We start from the raw sequence: 22,474 nt of genomic DNA on the forward strand, positions 1-22,474 counted from the left end.
AATCAAAATGTTTATACCGTTAAACTTGCTCAGGATTTTACAGGGGTGTACGGTATTACTGTATTATCAAAATGTTTTAGTACGACTTTGGTAAGCTACGAAGCCGCACCGCTGTACAGTCTATAAGTTTCACACGAACCATCTCCAACGCGATAGACGCACAGATCATACTCACTGTCAGCTGCACATCCTCTGTCGCAGAAACAGCACATATTCCACTGAGTCGTGTCCTTAATTTCGACAGAAGCTGAACCGCATCAGCGCACAAGGAAACAGCTGTTTTTATCAGCACTTTATAGTTTATGCAAATGAGCCATGCGGTTTTAAGTTTCATTTCTGTAAAAAGTAAACAAATGTGCAACTGAAGCCAAAATGTTGCCAAATTGCAGAAGTAAAGTTTTTTTTTTTTGGTCTGAGGTCCAGCTCCAGCTCAGGGTGCCTAAGATGAGACTTAAAACCAGGGGGGACAGGGCCTTCTCTGTGGTCGGCTCTAAGCTCTGGAACGCTCTGCCGCTCCACGTTCGAACAGCCCCCACTGTGGAGAGTTTTAAGTCTCATCTTAAGACCCACTTTTTTTCTCTGGCTTTTAACACCCCGTGAGTTGTGTGGTCCTCTGTGTTTTTTATTTATTTTTATGTGTTTTTATTGGTTTTATTTATTTAATTTATTTATTGGTTTATTTATTTCTATTCTATGATCTTGTTGTAGTTATGATTTTATTTTACTGGTTTTATTTTATTTTACTGGTTTTATTATTTTAAGACTAGTATTATTTTAGTAGTTTACTTTATCATCTTATTGTTGTTATTATTATGTATTTGTGCAGCATTTTGGAAAGTGTTTGTGAAATGTGCTATAGAAATAAAGTGGTTTGGATTGGATTAGATTATGAGCATTACGTGACAACAGAACGAAACTAATCGAACGTCGTCTCCCCACACAGTTAAAAGAAACATGATAGATACTATTAATTTTAAATCGTGATAACATTAAATTACAAATACAACCACATGTTCATTTGTGCTGATCAAACAAATGTAGGTATCAGTAAGTTATAATGTTATATTAGCTCCTTATGTGCTGTAGATTTTTTTTTATGATGGTAATGAAACTGATACTGTTGCTACTTTTTGATACTGTAATACTGTATTATCGCCCAACCCTACTGCCTAGTTTGAGACTCGTGTGTGTGTGTGTGAGTGTTGTTGGTGGTCAGTGGGGCTGATGCCTCAGATTGGCAGCCCTCACTTTCATCAGTCTGCCCCTACAATAATATCTTGCCACCACTGAGTGTAGAGTGAAGGAATAATAAACTGTAAAGCTCTTTAGGTCTCTTGAAAGGTTATTTAAAAGACAGATTCTTGCGCATTGATATTAAAGGTGCAACTTTTCTGGTGGGTTGTCCAGCATCTGTTTGCCTTCAATTATAGATGTTTTTGTATGTAAAAATCCTCCACCAGAAAAAAGTTACACCTTGCACCTTTAAATTATTCGTACACATTTAACAACAATGCAGTTTTTCCTGGGACTTTCCTCTCTTGTCCTCCCTTGTCTGTAACGTGGTTGTCCCATTAGCTCATCTAACTGACTGCATGCCATTCATTTTGAGCACACCAGCCTGCTCTGTTTCACCGCCTTCTTGGGGAAAGCATGTGGACCCTCGCTTTGAAGAATTTAGTAAGAAAATAACCCAGGTCTTATCGGTCTGTGAGATTGTGAAGTGAAATGAGTGGGTTTTGGAGTGGCATTAAACGATATCATAATCACAGAGGGTCACAATCTGGCCTGTTGTGTAAGCTTCCAATGTGAAGTCATTTAGTACTTTGACTATTTTGTTTTTCTAGTGAGTTTTTTTAAAGGTACACTGTGTAATATTTCAAGTGGAGGGTCCGTCACCTGCTCATCTCCATGGAAATGTTTTATTGCTTTGTCTTGAATGTTCCACAGTATAGATTAAACCTCTGGCATGAGGGAGACAAGCAGGTTACAGCACTACGCTACATTACAGTTCAGATCTGTGGGAGAGTCGCCCCTATTCACAGAAGGAATTATAGCAATAGAAAAAGTGTAATGAATGAATGTTAGATGAATATGTGTATGGAGCATTTCAGGCTAAGCAATAACATCTCCACAGAAGCAAGTACTTTAGGTACAAACTAGAAAACTTGTTCAGTGCACCTTTAAATCTAAAAGCACAATACTTAAATTTCAATCTCAAATTTGATACTAAGTAGGGATGGGAATTCAATAAAATTTTCTTCATCGATCATCGGGAGACTCACCGATTGATTTTTAATAAAATCATTAACGTTTTAATATTAAAATTATCATCATTTTTATTATTATTACTAATCTGCATAAATAAACTCAACTTTATAACATATAAACCATAACCACTATAGAGCCACATCAGCCCGTATGAGATTATAATGTGTTTAAAGCAGCTTTGACACATTTGTTTACATTTTACAGAAACAAAACATAAAACCACATGACTCATTTGCATAAACTATGAGTGCTGAAAAAAAATCCAGCTCTTTCCGTGTGTGCTGATGCGGTTCAGCTTCTGTCGGACTAAAAGACACAACTCAGTGGAATATGAGTGTTCTCTCCGTGACAGAGGGATGTTGATGATGATGATGGTGAGTTTGTTCTGTGTATATATCTTGTTGGAGATACTGCGTTTACGAAACCGCGATACTCAAAAAAACTCGATCAGAACCGGGACACTGATGTGCATGTAAACACAGTCATTGAATGGTACTGATCTCCAAGGAGGTGCCAGAGTCAAAACATAGGACTGTGAGGCATTAAGAAATACTACTTTCTTTTTGCATTCACATGTGGTCTTATATCTTTGTAATCGTTCAGTGGTCCAGGTGGGTTCCATAGTGGTCCATGGGTGTATCCTAGTCTATGTGCTCTTATACTTGTTTTGATACAACTCAAGATCATTCTAAAGCTTCAGGAAAGGTTCATTTCTGTCCTGTGAAAGTGACTTTTTTAGTGTTAATATTTACGATACTAGTTTTAGTAACGATTCATATTTGATTTTTGACATTTGAACACCCTAATGTCTACTGGCCCACTTTTCAACACTTTTGTCATATTAGATGTTTGATAATTGCAGGTTATTGGTTTGTAACTAACAAGCCACAGTACCAGTGTATTAGAGGTGTGAAAAAATATCAAAATATTGAAATATCAATATATTGTTACACAATTTAGTGATACAATAACTTTATCATGGACTGCTATATCGTCAAGTATTTTTTAGTATATTCTTTTCAAATTTTTTATGACTGCACTATAATTTTGTTGCTTATTTAGTGGAAGGAAACTTTTTTATGCAGTGCACTTGGCTTATTCACTGTTTTGGTGTTTAAAATATATGTATTTCTGTTAACTATTAATTTTGCACAAGAAGTGGTTTAACAAAGAAATTAAAAAAAATAAAATAAATGTTTAAAAAAATCATATTTGGTTCTTACAAAACATCAGTATATCGATTATCACATGTATGGCCATATCATGATAATATTGTATGGTGAGCCATATAATATATATATATACACTTTGCAAAATGAAATGCCGCCATATTGAAACACTAATGGCACTAACGCTAACCTTTCCTACTTTTTCAGTGTCAAAAAGTTAATCCTATTTCACCACTAAAAATACACATTGCATCAGTCCAAAGTTTCTACCTCAGTTCATTGTCAGGTCAGTTCAACGCTGCAACTGTGAATGAACGTTTAAATGGTAAAATAAAGTAAGAATTTAATGAACAGGACTGTAAAAGTAAATTAACAAAAATGGTCTCAAATATGTAAAAAGTATACAAACAAAATGTTCTAAAATAACAAAATAACAGTATTAAAAAATGACGAGTTTTGTGTCTCAGAAATACGACAAAAAATAGATTCTACATGGGAAAAGAGCTGAAGGCCTTAGACAAACTGCATTAATCCACAAGGGAAATTATATGGACACAGTAGCTCGCAGCATATTGTAATAACAAAGACAAATGGTTTAATAAATTCTAAATACGTAGCAGAAATAGCAGGAGACTGATGTCAAATAAGGCATAATTATATAAATGCATAATTGTCTCTTAACAGTGACCGCTCTCCTGTGTCGATCCAGTAATAACTTGATATAATTTTTCTTCATCATTACGTAAGACCATAAATGCATGTTTAAGACTACTATATATTCTTGACCTTACAGATGATCTGGTTATAAATATATGTTATCTGATTTAAAAGCTTTATTTAAATGCATGGAGAAAACACACTTGACCCATGTATTTGACCAGTGTCTTTGTTCTATCTCTAATATCCATCTATTCTTATTTTACTTGGCTGTTGCAATTTTCCACAAAGGATAAACAAAGGCTGTCTTACTTGTATATATTAGGGCCCAACTAGTATATCGGTTGGACGGTGTTACCAGCCGATATGGGCACTTGAAAACATATCGGCTATCTTCTTAAATCTTGCAGATCTGGGTCGATAGATCACGTGGGCATGTTAAACCTCATTATAAAGCTTAGACTCTCTATATTATGTCCATTTAATCCAATTTACAGACAGATAAATGTCCTACTATGTGGCGTCACATCAGTATTTATCTGCAGAGGAATTTGTCTGTGTGACGCCGTACTGCCCTTGAATGCACCCTCAGAGTCTCGCCACACATGTGTGTTTGTTTACACATGCAGCTGCTGTCAACATGCTGGATTATATTCTTTTTACGGATGATCATTTTGAGTTTGGATTCAAAGGACACTTATTTATGAAGACTTGTGATCTGAGAGGTGCCTGTATGAGCGGTGAATGTTGCAAATGTGTCGGTTTTGAAGTTACTTTTCATTCAGCCTGTTTCTCTGACATTGGCCTAGTGCAACATGACTATAGTGGCTGTTCACATGTTACTGGACCTGCACTGAAATGCAAATGAGCTGTGAATAGAGGTGTGAAGGATCCGTATTTACTCATAATTAATTACCGCAGTGTGCACACATGTAAAGAGGCAGAATAACAATAAATGTCGCCTAAATAAACCCAATTTAAAATCCAGTAGAGCCAGACCTAAGTTTTATAGTCAGTTGAAGATTTACATTGAATTTTTAAATCACTAAATCTATATCGGCCTTTATATCAGTTATCGGCAGCTACAACTCCCATTTTATCGGTATCATGTTGGCCACAAAAAAGTCCATATCATTCAGGCCCTAGTATATATTTATGCATTAATGTATTCATTCCATTTGCTATGCCTGTCAAATGTATAAGATCTGCCCTCCCATGACGACATGCATGGTTCAGCTGTCTATATTTATAGCACTGCCTCATGTGTCTGGTGTCCTGGTGACCTCTGACCCCTGTCTCTCTGAAGACGTTGCCATGACGCCTCTTTCTCACACGTCTCCGTTTCAGCGCTGACGTCAGCTCCGAAGCACGGCCACACTCTCGGCTGAAGGGTCAATACAAATGGGAGATACTGTATATGTTTTTAAATAAAGGATGGTGGTGCCGTTGCTGTTTGGAGATATGTAAAATCAGAAAGAAGATAGAGCTAGGGCTGGGTGAAATGGGGGAAAAAAGAATCATGATTTATTGATTTTTATTTTTTTCCATATTGATTGAGCTCGATTTTCGATTCGAACATCTTCCATCTTATTGAATGCATAGACTTGTGGACTTCAGGCATAAAGAACAGGGAGTCAGGATCACTACAGTTTTTTATTTCGTATTGATAAGACCAATAATTCCAAGAGATTAGTATTTAAAATTTGTAATGCGTTTATGCAGTATGTTAAATCTAATGCATATGCACGTTACCGTTAAGCGGCAGAAACACGTGTGATGCCCTTACTCTCAATCAGGACTGAAGCTTCACTCATAAATGATGAGAAAATAGTTGTTTGTTTTCTATAACTTGGATTATAATGTTGAGAAGCACCAGAGGAGAAAAGGTGAGGAGCTGAATCAGAGAGGGAGGTGGAGCAGGGGAGCGGGGCAGACGGTACCGCACACACAGCGGCAGAGAGAAGGAGACATTGGATTTATAGTGAAATTGTGCCGATTTAAGTGAGAACTTGTGAACATGTCAGGAGAAAAAGGGACGCGCTTTGGTTCAGGCTGCTTTTTCCTAAACGTACATAGACATTACACCAGTACGTAGAGCGTAGGGGTGTAACGATATCCAAGTCTCACGATACGATCTCCTCACAGTATGAACCTCATGGTATGATATTTATTACGATATTTTGTGGAGGCTACCAAAACTGTTAATAGGTTTTCCTCTTAAAATGCCTTGACAAGACCCAAAGAAGTCCAAAGAACTAAGACTTAAAAGTGCTTAGAACTGTTATTTCTTCATGTAGTCTTCACGTGGAAATGGAGCAAAGGATCATGGTCTATGTAGTGCCTTCTGTCTTTTTTTTTAGCTATTGCTGCACCATAACTCTTAATTTAAGCATGAGCAGAGCAGTGCCTTCGGTTAGCATCACACTCCCAGGGAATTTTTGTGACATAAGCTACAAACTAGTAATTTGTGGGTTTTAGTCTCGTAAAACATTTTAAGGGCTGTTTCCCTTTCTAAAGATATAATATTTTGTTTTAAATTCCTAATCGCTGTGCCAAAGGTTCTTGTTTTTCATCATTCAGAAGTTCAGAGTTTGTTGTGTGTAGCAGGAGCAACGTGGCACAAACTGTGGCCTCTGTGGCTGTTGTTGCTCTGCTGTTCTCAGCGCTTTAGCTCGAGTTCATTTGCAGCCAAACCCCTGATCTGGTCTGCTCTGGATCTGGTCTGGATCTGAGACAGGACTCTGCAGTCTTTATTCGACTAATGCTCCAAAGGTTTCTCATAAAAACATTCACACATTATGCTGTGCTCATTTTGACCACTAATTTAAATTTTGTTTTAGTCTTAGTCTATCCCTGGCACATCTGGAATGATCTCTTTATTTTTTTATTTACACAGCTTGATATGAGTCTGGTCCCCACGCCCTTTGCTCTGTCTCAAACCTGGTCAACGTGATCATCCAATCAGATTAGTTTTTTTCAATGATGCATGTGAAACAAAGGAGCTCAGAGTAACAGACTTTAGTGTTTCGCTCAGTGATTCTGCAGAAAGCCGCCATTTTTTCCCCTGTGATATTCTTTTCCTTTATTTTTGCGATACAAACCATGCATGTCTGTGATTGGCTAATCCACCGACGCTGCACCGATCCACCTGTCAATCTCACGCTTCATCCTCCCCTCACTTGTGAACAAGACCCCGAGATACTTGAACTCCTCCACTTGGGGCAGGGACTCTCCACCCACCCGGAGAGGGCAAGCCACCTTTTTCCGGTCGAGAACCATGGCCTCGGACTTGGAAGAGCTGATCCTCATCCCAGCCGCTTCACACTCGGCTGCAAACCGCCCCAGTGTACATTGTAGGTCCTGGTTTGATGAAGCCAACAGGACAACATCATCTGCAAACAGCAGACAGAATCTAATCATGAATCAAATGAAATAATGAATTTTGTTGTTTTGTTGTCAAATTTTCAATGCCCTTTCAATCACTTTTATACAAGAAATCAAATGTTTTCACGTTTAACTTCTCTCGAGTGTTATAACTAAACAATAATAGCAGCTTTGTAATGCTCCAGTATCACTGCTAGTCTTGTGTTTAGCAGGTGTTGTAGCAGAATCTGTATCTCTTTGTTAGTTGAAGTTCTTGTGTAAAATCCTTGAGCGTTTGGCCTCATGAGGAGAGCTCATCACAGGCTCGGAGCAGTGGGAGGCACAGAGATGACAATAACACAGACACGTCTAATGTACTTTTTATACCTCCTCTGTATAATCCTCTGTGTGGGCTCCACCTGTGCAGCCGGATCTGCTCACACCATCAAGTACAGTGTACACAGATATGCTGTGGTTTCCTCTAGTGACAATTTAGCCTTAGACCACACACAGTAAGAACTATTCACTTAAACAGCACATAAAGAGTCCTCAGTCTCTTATATGGGCCAGATCCAAAGAGCATTTAAATCTGGTACTTTAGTCAGGGTAATCTTACTGAGGCTGATATGAGTTTGATCCCATTTCTGTTTTATTTCTCATTACACATTTTACGAGGCAGTTATGTGTAGATCAAGCTGCCCAGGAGACTTATGAAGACATGGGAAGATCAGAGAATTGAATGGCCCATAGTGGATTATGTAACTGATTGAATGTGTCTGTATATGTGTCTATTTGTTTTAATTGGCTTGTATTATAATGAACTCAATGGCCATACCACCATAACAAAGCCATTAGCTGACTTGTACTTGGATAACCTGGCTCATGTCAGACTGATCTGTGTGTCGTTCTGAAGTGAGTTCTGCACATTTTCAATCAATATCAAAGGGATCAGAAAGCAAGGAGCGATGATTGTTTGAATTAGGGATGGGCATGATTAATCGATTAATCGATAATTGATCATTAAGAATTTCATCGATTACGTTAATTTTAATCGACAAACCAAATGTAGGTTTGTGTGCGTAGCATGACCAAACAGGGGTCCATACATGTGTCTCTCTGCACTCAGAAGAAGCGAGCAAACACAAACATTCGGTCAGTCTGCAGCGTACCGAAGCACAAATGCGTATTTAACGATGAGTTGAACAAGAAATTCCACGCTTTCCGTTGCGTTCGGGACAAGTGTGAGTCCATGTGCACAGTGTACAAAGCAGCACATATGTTTCAGTGTCCAGTGGGAAAAAGCTTTACCAGGTGAGAGTCGATGAATGTCGATGACGAGGAACCACCTCCCTCCCCCCGTACGGTGTCCTGGTTTTGACAAACGCAAATATGGTCACACTAACCTGTATTCCACTGAATCATGTCTTTTAATCCAACAGAAATTGAACCGCATCAGCGACACAAGAGCTGTAGTTTTATCTTCGCTGAGTTTATGCAAATTAGCGATGTGGTTTTAAGTTTCGTTTCTGTGAGAGTTGCGCAAAACTGAATTAAACACATTATAATGTCAAACGGATTGATGTGGCTCTAGAGTCGTTACGGTTTATATGTCGTAAAGTTGAATTTATTTATGCAGATTAGTAGTGCAGATAGTAATAATAATGATGATCATTTTAATATAATAACGTTACTGATTAATCGATAATCGATCGTTAATTCTTCCGACGATCGATTAAGAAAATTTCATCGAATGCCCATCCCTAGTTTGAATGTGACTGGTCGAAGCGTTACATCAGTGGAACAAGTATCAGTATTAGCTTGAAAAATCGAAAAGTCGAAAGTCGAAAAATCTAACTTTTCTTCCGTCCAGTTGAGAGAAAAGCACAGACATCTTCTCTGTCCATAAATGCACAAAGCTTTTACCTTCTGCATGCTTTTTTATAAACAAAATAGTCATATTGACACTAAAATAGGCTTAAGTTTGTCACCGTGTTTGTTTTGGTTCGTTTGGGCATTCCACCTTAGCTTCTGCACAAACCTCAATGCTGCGACATGATTGGTTGCCCACCACCTGTCGGGCCCTGTCACTCCAGTGGGTGCACTCCAAGATGGATTCACATGAGTCTGTGAACTCACAAATATGAGAGAATCCATTTTGCGGTTACTTGGACCAGGTGCAGCAGCAGTGCCTCTAATGCATACTGCCATTGTGTCCTTAGGCAATGCACTTCACCCAACCTGCCTAGTACGAATGTGGTGAGTGAATGTGAGACTCTGCCACACATTAGCAGAATGAGTGAATAAAGTAATGTAAGTAGTTTGAAAGGCACAACTTATGAATCGAGTGCAACATTATAATGCAAATAAACATGACTGAATGGTTTTGGAGATAAATATTAATTTCTAACTATTTATTTCTCCTCCAAAACATGTTAATCATTGCACCAAAGTTATACAGTAAGGCTTTTTGTTAATGATACACCTTTATCGCTACATTAATTTCATATTTTGCTTCTTTTATTTCTTTTATTGCTATAGTTAAGTTATTTTTCTTTTCTATCTCCAGTCCAAAACCATCGCTGATCCTGTATATATGACTGCAGTGTGGCCTCTGGCAGAGCTGTGTGTGCCACCGAAGCAGCTGGTACCACAGGGACACATGCCATAGCCACTGTTACCTAACCACCCCAACCACCTCAGCCTGGAGCTCCCCACGAGAACATAGTGAGCCGGATAATGACAGAACAGTGAATAATATTATACAGTAATAGACTGCCAGGACAAATTAATAGCACTAAAAGGGTTTCTTCTTGACCAGTAAATGACTTTCTGTACAGTGTCCAATAGATCAAATAATGAAGTATAAAAATAGTTTTGGTTTTTAGGTAACCGTCTTTTGAGTTAGCCTGGTTATCTCACCATTATTGTGAATCGCCTTTAAAGGTCTTATATTATCTAAAATGGACTCTTGTGAGCTTTAAGCCTTGTTAAAATGTTGTTACCTCCTCTAAAACATACCTTTTTTTTGTTTGTTGAGTTGTGTTTTGGTTCATTCACACATACAAAACACAACTCCAAGTATGTTTTTGATGATGTAACAACATTTTAACAAGGCTTAAAACTCGTACTGGTAAATTTTGTGTCCTTTAATCTAAATAAGTTTATCTCAAGACCAAATCTCACCCAAACCATCATAGGTGCGTACGTTTAGTGCTGTGATGTGGAGCCAGTGTGACACAATAGCCTGTTGTTCTGGTGTATATGATCCCAGCGTGTGGAGCGGTGGTATTCAGCAGCTCAGAGGAGATTCTTATCGATGAGAGACGGGCTGATGGAGCGCTGATATGGGACCGGGCCAAGATCTGAATGTGACTCTGGAATTCTACACAAGTAAACACAACCCCCTACCCCAATACAAACCTATGAGATTATTAAAGGTGCACTGTGCAACTTTTCTGGCCATGGAGATGTTATTTCTTTTTAGTGAATGTTCTGCAGTGTGGCATTAAAGCAGATCTATAATGCAAATTGACTTTTCAGAGCTTTCAGACATGTTATCGTTGTGTCCCCTCATCATTTACTCACCTGAAGTTTATTTGCAGCGATGCATGTTTGAGCAATCTTTAATCGTTTACTTTCACAAGGCCAAAATGTCTATTTAAATGTTCCTGTCTGATGAATAATCAAAGAGAAATCCATCCATTCCGCATACCCGGGGCCGGGTTGCGAGGGAAGCAGTCTAAGCAGGGACTCCCAGACTTTCTTCACCCCAGACACTTCCTCCTCCCTGAGGCGTTCCCAGGCCAGTCGAGAGACATAGTCCCTCCAGCATGTCCTGGGTCTTCCCCTTGGCATCCTTCCGGTGGGACATGCCCAGAACACCTCCCGAGGGAGGCATCCAGGAGGCATCCAGAACAGATGCCCAAGCCACCTCAGCTGACTCCTCTCGACGTGGAGGAGCAGCGGCTCTACTCCGAGCTCCTCCCGTGTGACTGAGCCCCTCACCCTATCTCTAAGGAGCACCCAGCCACTCCGCGGAGGAAACTCATTTCATAGGTAAGGGTAGGAATGAAGATTGACCGGTAAACTCAGAGCCAGAAGAGAGACAGTAATCTAAAATATTATATTCAAAAATTAATATTATGCAAAAATATTTAAATATTTTGCATAGTTGTTTTTTCAAAATAACAACACTGGAAATGAACATGTGTGGGATTACTGAACAGGTGAAAATGAAACAAAACACAACTCTAGGTATGTTTTTTAATGAGGATTACAAAATAACATGGGTAAGATTTGTCATAAGACCTACATTACCATAAAATCCGGATTATAAACCGCTACTTTTTTCTCACACTTTGAACCCTGCGTCTAATAAAACGATGCAGGTAATATATGGACGGATGTTTTATTTGGCACATTGTCTATTCATATATACGGCCTATGGTTTGGCAACAAAGCGGATATGTGCAGCCTGAGTGAAGAAATTGCCAAATAGTGCCAAAGAACATTAGTGAGGGGGATACGTCTTACCCGTATTCGTAAATGATGAGAAGAAACATCTCAAAAACATCTCAAACTTCAGTAGCTGGACATCCACTCATACCTGATTGATTGAACTAGCCCCCGAGAGAATCTGAAATCTGCTGAAATCCTCCAAGACACTGACATGATACAGACAGGACAGAGACTCTTTCTGCAGGAGACATGGGCAGTAGAACCCGGGGAGAGACGTGGTAATACGCCGAGGACGATTCTAGTTTGATTGTGTTTTGAAGAGATATTTTGCGCTTCATTCACACACCCTCCTCATGGAAAACACATGAAGAAATGCAGATGATGCAGCTTTTAAGTTAAAGGCAATTGACGTGGCTGTGGAAGAAGGAAACAGAACTGCTGCACGTGAGCTCGACATCAGTGAGTCGATGATGAGATTTTGGCGACGGCAGTGTGACGAACCGACTCAATGCAAAAAGATGACAAAAGCTTTCAGAGGCAATAAAAGCAGATGGCCTGAACTTGAAAACGTTCTTGACAATGTGGACACCTGTGGCTTATATTCAGGTGTGGCCTATATACGTACAATTTTAAAATTTAGTTAAAATTTAGTTGATGCAGCTTCTATTCAGGTACGATCAATAGTCTGGAAATTACAGACTATAGTCTGGAAATTACAGTACTTTTCCTGGGCGCCTCCCTTGGGAGGTGTTCCGGGCATGTCCCACCGGGAGGAGACCCCAGGGAAGACCCAGGACACGCTGGAGGGACTAAGTCTCTCGGCTGGCCTGGGAACGGCTTGGGGGCCCCCCGGAGGAGCTGGGGGACGTGTCTGGGGTGAAGGAAGTCTGGGAGTCCCTGCTTAGACTGCTGCCCCCGTGACCCAGCCCCAGATAAGCGGAAGAAAATGGATGGATGGATGGATTACAGTATTTTTTTGAAACGCACTGATACTAAACCTGCCCTTTAAAGGGACAGTATTTCACTTTCTGGAGATGGCGCGTCACCTGCTTCATTCCATGAAAATGCAAAGTTAAAATCATACTTCAGAACATTCTCCTTGGAGATATATGAGTTTTAGACCCAGTTTACACTGAAACGAATCTGCGTATCACCATATCACCGTATTGGAAACGATCTGCATCCAGACACGTCGTTTCTGTGTCTGCGATTCTTCCTTATCCACACAGCTTTGAGCATATTTGTTTACATTTTACAGAAACAAAACTTAAAACCACATGGCTAATTTGCATAAACTGAGTGCTCAAAACAGCTCATTATTGTGCACTGATGTGGTTCAGCTTCTGTCGGACTAAAGGACACGACTCAGTGGAGTATGAGTGTTCTTTCTGTGACAGAGGGGTGTTCTGCTGATGGTGAGTCTGTTCTGTGTTTCTATCATGTTGGAGATGGTTCATGTGAAACTTTTCAGAGATTATACATCTGCAGGTCATACACATAGACCGTATATATGAATATTTGCTAGCCTCTTAGCGTTTTTGCGGTGAATTAGCTACTTCGCAGTGCATAGACCTACATTAGCAATCAGCATATCAACGTTTTCAGGCATCCACACTGTGCTGGATCAGATCCGTACTCAGATGAATTCGTGGGAGCTGGTGGCACCAGATCGTTCCATCTCTGGAGCCGCCTCCATTCGGATTAGTGTGGACAAACACTGCATCTGCAATGAAAACGATTTGAATACGTACTAGTGTGGATGAGGCCTTATAGCATATTGTGGAAGATTATGGCCAAAGGAAGAATATTTTCATGGAAACAAGCTGGCAAAGTAAAGTTAAGTTTGTGGAGATGCAAGCCTTGCGCAGAGTAAAGGCATGTAAAGGTATGTTTTTAATGAGGAAACAACATTATTAAATCAGATCAGAAAATTGCGTAACACAGGCCTTTTAAATTATATCATTGTGCAGTAGTATTACACAACTCCCTGAATTACATTCCTATATCTCTTCCTCTGTTTTTCACATCTGCATGGCTTGTTACAGGGAACATCTGTCCATAACTCGCCCCATCTACTTTCCAAGTGTTCTGCATATCTCTGTACAGTCCACGTGGACACATTTGAGCTGGTGTCCTAATGTTTAACCCTGCCTATAGCCTGTTATCAGCTTTTACTGCTCCTCTCATGGCCTGTTTAAAGGGCACATTTGCATACTGAGCTCCGCAGAACCAGGAGGATTCGGATCATAAAACTCAAACGTCACGCTCAGGTGAAATCCACAGCCTTTGGGGAGTTTTACAAAAGATAAAAAACAAAGTTAATGGGTGATACTGAGCTGTAATGTCCTGCAGTTAGCGACCACTGGCCTCATCAAGGTTACCATGGAGATAAAAGACATCACACTGGGGTAAATGTCTGTAGTAGTGGTAGTGATAGTAGTGATAGTAGTAATGGTGGTAGTGGTGGTAGTGGTAGTAGTGGTGGTAATAGTAGTAATGGTGGTAGTGGTAGTTCTGGTAGTTGAGGTAGTTGTGGTAGTGGTTATAGTGGTAGTAGTAGTGCTGGTAGTAGTAGTTGTGGTAGTTGGCGTAGTTGTGGTAGTGGTAGTAGTGAATAGTAGTAGTGGTGACAGTGGTAGTAGTAGTGCTGGTAGTGGGGGTAATGGTAGTAGTGGTAGTAGTATTGGTAGTAGTAGTAGTAGTGTAGTAATTGTAGTTGGTAGTAGTGTGTAGGTAGTTAGTAGTGTAGTAGTAGTAGTGGTGTAGTAGGTAGTAGTAGGTAGTAGTAGTGGTAGTAGTAGTGGTAGTGGTAGTAGTAGTAGTAGTAGTAGTAGTGGTAGTAGTAGTAGTAGTAGTGTAGTAGTAGTGTAGTGGTAGTAGTAGTAGTAGTGGTAGTAGTAGTAGTGGTAGTAGTAGTAGTAGTGGTAGTAGTAGTAGTAGTAGTGGTAGTAGTAGTGGTGGTAGTAGTAGTAGTAGTAGTAGTAGTGTGTAGTAGTAGTAGTAGTAGTAGTAGTAGTAGTGTAGTAGTAGTAGTGGTAGTAGTAGTGGTGGTAGTAGTAGTGGTGGTAGTGGTAGTAGTAGTAGTAGTAGTAGTAGTGCATGTAAACTTCTTAATCACAAGGGAGAGAGGTTAAGGTATTTTTGAGCTGTAAAGGGAGATATTATGTTTATGTTCTACTGTGGAACATTCCAGGCAAAGAAATAAATCATATCACCATGGAGACAAGCAAGTAGCGGACCCCTCCACCTTAGAAGTTACACACTGCACCTTTAAACTGTGTAAGGGGTGAAATAGAAAGTGTACAGTAGTAATAGTAGTAGTAGTACCCATAGTAGAAGTTGTTATAGTAGCAGTAGTATTTGTTGTTGCAGTAGCTGTAGTAACAGTAACAATACTATCATAGTAAAAGTTTTACTTTGTTTGCACAGTCCTAAATATATCTCTGTGAAGGCCAACGCAGAGTTTAGGTTTTGATAAGAAAGTGTCACAAATAAATCTCAGAACCAAAGATACAAAGTTGAAAGTTTCTTGGAATTTTGGTATAAAAATGATTTCACTGCACACTAATAACAGATACATTTTAGAAAAAAGTTTACTCAAGTTAGACTTTGGTGTTGGTTATGATATTCAATATGCAATAATATTTTCTTCTTTTAATAAGTTACCCCCAGTTTTTTTGGTTCAAAGTTCAACTGTAGTGTGTCTCCTGTAACCAGCCAATGACATGTCAGTGATCATTGTGTCATAAACACTGACACAAACTAAAACTGTGCACATCACAAATGCACATCATTTTGTTAACAGCTACATTTTACCTTTAGTTCAGTAGAGATCAGCAATTCCAATGTTGAAATCATCCAAATGATCCTAATGAAGCTGTATGAAGTTTAAAAACACAGATGGAACAGAAATCTGTGTAACATTCGTTCATTTGTTTTTAAAAATAAAACCAAGAATAAGAAAATGAAAAACCAACTATTTTCTTCATTATTTGTTTCCAAAACCAAAATGAAAAAACGGATAATGATTTGTTTTTTCAGTTTTCATGATGCCGGACTGAACCAGGACTGAACCAGGACTGAGTGTCGGTACAGGCCTGGAGGTGTGCCCGCGTAGAATATCGGGTGATCAGGACTGAGACCAGGACCGGACCAGACCAAGACTGTGACTGGGACTGAGACCAGGACTTAAACCGGACCAGTCTCAGTCCCGTTCTGCACCCGGTCTCATTCCTGGTCTCATTCCTGGTCTCATTCCTAGTCTCATTCCTGGTCTCATTCCTGGTCTCAGTCCCGGTCTGGTCCCGGTCTGGTCCCGGTTTGGTCCCGGTTTGGTCCCGGTCTGGTCCCGGTCTGGTCCCGGTTTGGTCCTGGCCTCAGTCCCGGTCTGGTCCCGGTCTGGTCCCAGTCTGGCCCCGGTTCGGTCCCGGTCTGGTCCCGGTCTGGTCCCGGTCAGGTCTTGATCACCCAACAGTCTACGTGGGTGCACCTCCGGGCCCGTCTCGACACTCGGTCCTTCTTTAGTCCTGGTTTAGAGCTGGTTTAGACTTGGTTTAGTCCTGTTTTAGTACTCGTTTAGTCCAGCATTGCATTTGAAGTCACGGAAACGGGAAACGGCCGTTATCCGTTTTTTCTATTATTCATTTAAACACAAAATCGAAAACAAATTATTATCCGTTTTTTCATTTTGGTTTTGGAGACAAATAATGAAGAAAATGTTTGTTTTTTGTTTTCTTATGTTTGGTTTTATTTTGAAAAACGAATGAATGAAAGATACACGGACTGACAGTTTTTTCCATTTGAGAGAATAACTCATCTGAAATCTGCAGGTTTGTGTGTTAAACATGTGAATGAAATCACAACTCCAGGTTTGTTTTTGAAGAGGATACAACATTATAACATAGATCAGAAAATAGTATAATATGAGATCTTTAAAACAGCATAACATTTTCATAACTTCTAACTGCCTTTGTCAAGCTGTATCCTCAGACGGAGCAGATCCATCCATGGCTTTGACCCAGATCAGTGAGTGTACTTCATAGTTTGTGTCCTCACTTTTGGTTCATCGTAAAAAGACGTAAAAGTCTTTGATGTTTTTTTTTAGCTGAGAGCAGAAACAGCTGGAGTGGCTCTGTTCTAACATAAGCAGCACTTTGGACCAAGAGAGACTCCCCATAAATCCACTTAACAACCAGCCTCCTTTGACTCCTCTGGATATCTACAGGTTAAAATGACTCAAAGGCTTTACTCTGCTCTTTTATTTCAGATCAGTCACGTCACTTCAATCTTTTCACCACACCTCTTATAGGAGATATCCAAAATGTACTTAGATGAGTTTTTAACTATGTTCGAAATCAGGGCTTTTCAAATGGGGTGGATAATAAGTTTTTTATTCAATTCTGTTTCTTCTTCTTAAAGACAAATGACTTTCAATATTAATTTCATGACCATCCATCCACACTTTTTGGCTACGTTCAGACTGCAGCCTGAAGTGACCCAAATCTGACTTTTTTGCCCCTATTCGACCTGTATTTGATCTTTTAATGACAGTCTGAATGACACACACCATATTTTTTCAAATGTGACCCAGGCCACTTGGATATGCGCTCCTAAAACCGATACATATCCGATCTTTTGACATACGACTTCAGTCTGAACGGCCAGGTCACATTCATCCCACCTACACGCTCACAAATGTACACAAACGTTCTTCTCTGTCATACGAAAATTGTGTATAAACACCGTGTCAGTGAAGCAGTGAAGCACATAACAATCCCACCACTCTTGGCTGCAACGCTGCACCCACATGTTCCTTTCTACGGACGTTGCTGCCACTGCCCCAAAACACCACGGCCAAAAACCTCGTCCATCTCCTTCTCAATCTCCTCCTTAAAACAAATAAGCTGTACATATCAATGTATATAATTTCTATAGCTAAAACCAAATAGATGTATCTATATTAATATTGGTATTTATCCATATGGAATATAGATAAATACAATTTAAAATAAGTCGGAAATTTAAAAACGTTCGGTCATAAGGATTTAAAGTAGCGACTTAAACTATAGTTAATAAGGAAACTATAGGTATTCATATATCCACTATTTATAGTAAAAGATGATGAAAAGAAATGATATTAGTTTAGGTAAAAATGTTTATTTAAACATGAAAAAAAGGAAATGCCTCTAAAATTATGCTTTGATTTTGTAATAAATAGTAAAAGATGATGATGGTGAAAATAATATTAGTTTAAGTAAAAATGTTTATTTAAAAATGGGGAGAAAAAAAGAGGAAATTCCTTTAAAATTATGCTTTGCTTTTGTAATAAATAGTAAAAGATGATGAAAAGAAATGATGATGGTGAAAATAAATATAGGGAATACATTTTTTTATTTTTTTTTTAATGGAGGGAAAAAAAGGAAATGCCTTTAAAATTATGCTTTGACTTTGTAATAAATAGCAAAAGATGATGAAAGAAAATTGTGAAAATAATATTAGTTTAAGTGTAGTGACTGAAAATGTTTTTTTAAAAATGGGGAAGAAAAAAAAAACAAAGTTCAATTATAAATTGGCCAAAATATATCAATGTAAGGGGGCCTAGCTGTGTGTTTATGCTGCACTAACACATTATTTTAGTTTTATTTTACCAAATTTGTGTGTGTGTGTGGTTGGAGGGAAATGGGGGGGCTTTTGTGTTTTGTTTTTATATTAATTATTCTAATTTGTTGAATATTAATAGTCTGTTGTCCTTAATAAAAACAAAATACAAAAATTTAAAAACAATAATAAAAATAAGCTGTACGTGTTCTGGCTACGGTACAACAGCAACTTTAAAATCTCAGTGCTCGCGTCCATGTTTAGGCGACTTTTGTAAACACTGAGCACGTTCGCTGTGTGTGACGTCGTCGTGTCCTCCAATGTGCATGCGGGACACTTTTGGGGCTTTTAAAGTTCACACTGGAGATCACATACAAGTCACATTTAATTGGAAATGTGAACGACCTCGCAAAAAATCGGATTTCACAAACAATCATCATTAATCCCTGCAGTCTGAATGTAGCCTTAGTCAGTGAAGTCAGTAGAAGACTGTAGACCTTTTGATTAAAAAAAAAAAACCTTGCTGATTATTGATGATTTGGAACAAGTGAATCTCAATTCGATTAAATTACACAGCCTTATAAAAGCTACCAGTCTTTGGCCATCTGCTGTTTACACAATAACTTTCAGTGTCCTGGAGACTCATGAATATGGTTTGTTGCCACTGGAAACGCTCATTGAAACTCAGCCCATGTGACTCAGGGTGTGCATCAGGGCTCCGTCCTTGGGCCCATTGTGTTCTCCGGTTAAAGGATTCACCTTGGTTTAATTGTGTGCAAATATGCAGCTTTCACTCCACTGTCGATGATTTGTAAAGGAAGGAATAATCAATACTGACGCCTCTAACGAAACACTGATAAGGATAAGGACACAATTAATGGTCTCATCTTTATCAGATCTACGTAAAGGGGCATACATTATAAAACAAGCAGAAGTTTTTCAAGTTAACAGCTACCTTTTACTTTTTGTTCAGTAAAGATTGGTGACTCCAGGGCTGAAATTATCCAAATGATTCTAGTGAAGGTGTATTGAGTTTAAAAACACAGTGGAGCGTTTCCTGTGTTACTACATGACATCACAAGGTGGAACAGATTGCTTACTGTTTGACAGAGGCATGCAGTTAAACATGTGAATGAAACAAAACACAACTCCAGGTATCTTTTAGATGAGGTAAAGTCATTTTAACATGGCTTAAAGCTCACAGGAGTCAATTTTGTGTAATAATGTAATATCTTAATAAAGTGATATATTCTGTGTTTATTTCTTTTGCAGGTCGTTTAAACCAGACTTTGTCCTGATTCGCCAACACGCCTACAGCATGATCCCCGGAGAGGACTTCAGGAACATGGTGATCGGGCTGCACTTCGGAGGAGTCCCGAGCATCAACTCCCTCTACTCCATCTACAACTTCTGCAGCAAACCCTGGGTGGTAAGAAACAACCTCAGATTAAGTTATCAAGTTATACCTGTTATATACTAATACTCGTTACATGTATGTGTCAATGCAGAAAGAATATGACTGATGAGATGCTGATAAACTCCAATTACTTCAATTACACAGTTTTTGCCCCAGAGTTTTCATATTACTACCAACGAATCAAGTAGGCCCAGTTATCGAAGTTATATGTGTAGTTACCAGGTCTTTTGTGATAAACGTCTGACATGTTTTAGTTAAAAAGCATGTCAGCTTTAAAAAAAATTGTAAGAATTAAAAATGCAATTATTAGGATCTTAATGTAAATCATGTACTTTCAGTTTTAGATGAATGTGAACGACTGTACTTAAAGGTGAACTATGTAACTTTTCTGGTGAAGGGTCTGCGGCCTAACCTGATTAATCCGTGTATCATTCGTTCATTCGTTTTTCAATATAAAACTAAAAATAAGAAAACGAAAAAACAACAGTTTTCGTTCGTTATTTGTCTCCAAAACCAAAATGAAAAAACGGATAACGATTCGTTTTTTCAGTTTTCGATTTTTGTGTTTAAATGAAGAATAGAAAAAAACGGATAACGGCTTCCCGTTTACGTGATTTCCGTGACTGCGATACCGAACTTTTGCACCGGGTACGGACTGAGACCGGGACCAGACCGGGACCAGAGCGGGACTGAGACCGGGACTGAGACCGACCGGGACCAGGGCGGGACCAGGGTGGGACTCCGAGCTTTGACTCTGAGCCTCCACGGGGTCCGAGCCTCAGCTTCGAGCTCCGGCCCTGCCGTGGGCTCTGAGCCTCCGGTCTGGTCCCGGTCTGGTCCTAGTCTCAGTAGCGCTCTGGTCCCGGTCTGGTCCCGGACCTGGTCCATTTGAACCAAAAGCTCTTAGTTCGATTCATTTTCATTGGTGTGAATGCGTCAGTCGGAGGCTTTGCACCTCGGAACCAGCCGCGGTTCTTGAGCGCGGAGGACCAGAGCAGCTCTGTCCCGGTCTCAGTCCTGCTCTGGTCTCGGTCTGGTCTCGGACCTGGATCCGTCCTGATTCAGTCCGTATGCGGTGAGACTGGGACCAGACCGGGACCAGAGCGGGCCTGAGACCGAGACCGAGACAAGACCAAGACCAGACCGGGACCAGACCGGAGGCTCAGAGCCCACGGCAGGGCCGGAGCTCGAAGCTGAGGCTCGGACCCCGTGGAGGCTCGGAGTCAAAGCTCGGAGTCCGCCCTGGTCCCGGTCTGGTCCCGGTCTGGTCCCGGTCTCAGTCCCGGTCTGGTCCCGGTCTCAGTCCCGCTCTGGTCTCGGACCTGGATCAGTCCTGGTTCAGTCCGTACCCGGTGCAAAAGTTCGGCATCGCAGTCACGGAAGTCACGTAAACGGGAAACGACCGTTATCCGTTTTTTCTATTCTTCATTTAAACACAAAATCGAAAACTGAAAAAACTAATCGTTATCCGTTTTTTCATTTTGGTTTTGGAGACAAATAACGAAGAAAACTGTTGTTTTTTCGTTTTCTTATTTTTGGTTTTATATTGAAAAACGAATGAACGAATGATACACGGATTCTGATTCATCAGCCGGTTTCACTTCGTGGAAACCGTCTGACCTCTTAGCATTAGGATTCATTCGCTCAACAGTAGGAGGGTACTTTTTTTATTTAACCAATCGCTGCTATTTGGTCGTGACATATGTAATGTGCTGCTAACAAGGCTAACTGGTATATTTAGATTTTCCCAAATTCTGTAAGAAGAAGGGCAATAACGTCTTTCCCCTTCATAAAATTCACCAAACATTCTCTTTGTTCTGGCTTTAAATCCTCAATCTCGGGAATCGTTACCAACACAGAATGTATGTCTTTGTCTACATCCATCTCGACCGCTTTGTTTACAGTTGTGCTGTACCACAAAAGGGACCCAGACAGGAGCTTGAGTTTGACGTCATGGCTTCACAGCTCTTCTCTGATTGGCCGGTGCGGTCTACAACTTCCGGTGTTCTTGCAAACTAGTCTAGTGTATTCTGATTCCTGACCTAGTCGCTGGAGAGAAATGAAATTGAGCAGAGGCACTAGGTGGCACCAGCCTGACTATCTGCGACTTCATGAAAATCACGTATAGAGGTTTACGTGCAATTTTTTGTCTCGCTTGTATAAAATTTGTGTTTTATTGCTCAAAAACACCTGTAGCGGAAGAATCTCACTGTGAGTGGGGTTACTTCTCCTTAGATCTAACTTGTAATTTGTTATTGCGACATCCTTCAACAGATAAGTTAAATAGTGTGTCTTTAATGGTCACTGTCTTTAATGGTGACTCTCGAGAGCTTAAAGTCATGTTATGTTGTAACCTCCTCAAAAACAAACCTGGAGTTGTGTTTTGTTTCATTCACACATGTTTGACTGACATGTTTTACATTTTGTTCAGTGTAGATTGGAAATTCTAGATCTTAAAATGATCTAAATGATTCTAGTTTAGGTGTATGGAGTTTAAAAACACAGTGGAGAATCTTAAATATGCAGGATTAATGTGTTAAACGTG

General features: G+C 39.8%; 1 protein-coding gene across 1 annotated transcript in view; it reads left to right on the forward strand.

Annotated features, from left to right (window-relative positions):
• Positions 1-22,474, forward strand: part of LOC110168475 (synapsin-3-like) — a 186,687-nt gene that overhangs the window by 39,531 nt on the left and 124,682 nt on the right. Inside the window, exons 5-6 of the mRNA XM_055153304.1 lie at positions 1,981-1,983; positions 19,785-19,941. Of these exons, the coding sequence (XP_055009279.1) occupies positions 1,981-1,983; positions 19,785-19,941 (160 nt within the window). The remainder of the gene's footprint in view (positions 1-1,980; positions 1,984-19,784; positions 19,942-22,474) is intronic.

The sequence above is a fragment of the Boleophthalmus pectinirostris genome, unplaced genomic scaffold (genome assembly GCF_026225935.1).
Source record: "Boleophthalmus pectinirostris isolate CB_2022bp ecotype Guang Dong unplaced genomic scaffold, ASM2622593v1 HiC_scaffold_18, whole genome shotgun sequence".
Lineage (NCBI taxonomy): Eukaryota > Metazoa > Chordata > Actinopteri > Gobiiformes > Gobiidae > Boleophthalmus > Boleophthalmus pectinirostris.